Source organism: Carlito syrichta, unplaced genomic scaffold (assembly GCF_000164805.1).
Source record: "Carlito syrichta isolate Samal-C Ts95f unplaced genomic scaffold, Tarsius_syrichta-2.0.1 Scaffold288286, whole genome shotgun sequence".
Taxonomy (NCBI): domain Eukaryota; kingdom Metazoa; phylum Chordata; class Mammalia; order Primates; family Tarsiidae; genus Carlito; species Carlito syrichta.
Window position 1 is genome coordinate 6,872 of NW_007232382.1, and position 2,699 is coordinate 9,570.

Here is a 2,699-nt window from a genome sequence, read left to right on the forward strand (position 1 = left end):
CCTGTAGTTCCAGCTACTTGGAAGGCTGAGGCGGAAGGATCGCCGGAGCCCAGCAGGTCGAGGCTGCGGTAGCCGGGAGTGGCCACTGCACTCCAGTCTGGGTGACAGAGTGAGACTCCAACTCAAAAAAAACAAAAAGAAGAAGAACCCAGCCTGGAATGAGAGCAACTGCTGTGGCTCAACACAACAGAAGGGCCTGCTAAAACCCCACGGCCACGCAGCACAGGAAACAGGGTCAGCCACTTACTTGCCTCCACACCACCCACAGGTCCCAGCCCACAAGAGTGTCCACACCACAGCCACAGAGCCCCATGCGGCAGGGAAGGCAGGGAGGTCAGGCAGGGCTAGGGGCGAGGGCTGGGAGCCACACTCTCTGCTAAGGTGCCAGTCTTGTACTTACTATTTTGCGTACATGGCTCAATGCACTCCCCTCTTTGCCTTTACAGTTTTCCACTTGATATGGGGGTGTAATAACAACTTCTTCCATGACTACGATGTTTTTTTCTTGCCATTTACAGTCTTTAATGCTGGAAGGAGAAGAGAGCTGGTGAAATGTCACCTCTTGGGGGCAACCCACACCTGCTGGCAGATGAATCCAGAACTCCAGAAGGCTGAGCCCAGTTCCCAGTTCATCACACAGTCAACAACTCACAGAGTAGCCAAGGCACATTCTCTGGGCAGCCCTGGTCAGAAGAGCAAGGGAACTCATGCACATCTATTCCAAGAGCCCAGAATTGGTACTCCGAAGCATCAGGGACCTGGAGAACCACACAAATGTGAGGGAGCTTCAGAAGTCCCAGGCAGACTTAGCTACAAATAGACAACCAGACTAAGGCGACTAGATCATCTGAGGGAGCAACCATGGGCAGAGGCTGGCAAACCTTTTCTCTCAAGGTTCACTTAGTAAATATGTCAGACTTTGCGGGCCAGAGTCTAGCACAAAGACAGAACTCTCCCACAGTGGTGCAAAAGCAGCCGCAGGCAACACATCAACAGATGAGCAGATGTGGCCCCAGGCACGGCTCACCCAGCCTCAGCCTGGGGTAAACATCACCTTAGCAAAGCCAGAGAACAAAGTCTCATCTCCCTGTGGGCTGCACTCCACCCCATCCCCCACACCGGGAGCTGCTCCTCTTGAGGACCAGAGCACTGGGCCCCCGCCAGATGGCAAAACCCATTCCAGTTCACACTTGGGGAGCCCCAGGCAGCTGATGCTACCAAGTGAGGTCCTTCACACACCTGTAAATGTTCAGAGACTCACACCACGGGCCTCAAACACTGATGCCAGCTGCTACCTGTGCACCAGCCCTGGTGAACAGGGTAACAGACTTGGAGGGGGAGAGCAAATGTTACAGTTTTCCAGCAGCTAGGGAAGCTAGCAGAGTCAAATAACTGTGGCGAGCAGGTGGCCTTCTGCTCTCCCTAACGCCCTGTGTTCATTCCAATACACTATCGAGACAAATGATATAGATATAACTTCCTCTAAATGAACACTGCATGAGCTTTTAGAGAATGGAATAACAACAACAAATAATAAGAGATAAATAAATTGGGGACTAAATTTCTAAACTAAGGACTGAAATTTCTAAACTAGATCTAAACTAAACTTCTAAACTAGGTCTGAGAGGGACCCTCAAGGACAATCTAATCCAAAACTAAGTTGTATAGACAAATTAAGAGCAGAAGAGACCACTGTCAGTGATCTCACAACTCTCCTGTGTGGGCAGGAGGGCTGGCACAGCACCTCTGGACGCCGGCTACTGCCAGCTGCCAGCTTCTCCGGTGGACACTCGGGAAGCCCACCACCCGAGGCCATGAACCATGAGCCAGCACAGCCAGGGGGCAGCACCCCAGACAAGGCCCCCTCTGCTCCCCGACTCACGTCTTGTGAATGGTCTGGAAGAGCTGCTGGCCCTCTAGGGAGACACCAGCGCTGATTGCATAGGCCTGGCTCAGCTTCTCTTCCTTCTCCGTCCGTGCTTTGCTGGCGAGCTGGGGGAGAGAGGCAGGGTCTCAGAAAGGCATTTGTTGGCACGCCTCCCAACAGCCAGGGCCTCAGTTGAGGAAGCCAGCGGACAGAACCTGTTGCCAGAGATGAAGAGCGAAACAAACCAAAACGCCCACAACATACCCAGACAGTTACTGCCATTCCTGGAAGACATTCCTTCCTTCCAGTCCTGAGGGCCCACCTTGTGCCACAGTCACTGTGCAGGGCCAGAGACACAGCCTGAAGGGGTGGGGCAGACAGGCTATAAACAAGCAGCCAGCAACAGGAGCAGGGCGCCTCAGAGACTAGTCAGCATTAGTGTGACTAGGGGTCATGTGATGGCCAGAGGGAAAAGGTAATGCACACAATTCTGATTCAGGAGGAAAATTAATTACTTTTATCAGCTACTGTGCAGGTTTAAAGATTAACATGTTGGCAGGGCTCGGTGGCTCAGCCTGTAATCCCAGCACTTTGGGAGGCTGAGGCGAGTGGATTGCCTGAGCCCGCGGGTTTGAGACCCACCTCGGCAACTTGGCGAGACCTCGTCTCTACAATAAATCAAAAACTAGCCGGGCGTGGTAGCGTACACCTGTAGTTCTAGCTACCCGGAAGGCTAAGGCGGAAGGATCGCCGGAGCCCAGCAGGTCGAGGCTGCGGTGGCCGGGAGCAGCCACTACACTCCAGTCTGGGCGACAGAGTGAAACCCCAACTC

The 2,699-nt window shown here is 53.4% G+C and overlaps 1 protein-coding gene across 1 annotated transcript in view; it reads right to left on the reverse strand.

Moving 5' to 3' along the window:
* The window catches only part of LSM12 (LSM12 homolog), a 27,169-nt gene that overhangs the window by 2,290 nt on the left and 22,180 nt on the right, over window positions 1–2,699 (reverse strand). Inside the window, exons 4-5 of the mRNA XM_008053562.2 lie at window positions 1,883–1,992; window positions 401–527 (exon numbers count right to left, since the gene is read on the reverse strand). Coding sequence (XP_008051753.1) covers window positions 401–527; window positions 1,883–1,992 — 237 coding nt within the window. The remainder of the gene's footprint in view (window positions 1–400; window positions 528–1,882; window positions 1,993–2,699) is intronic.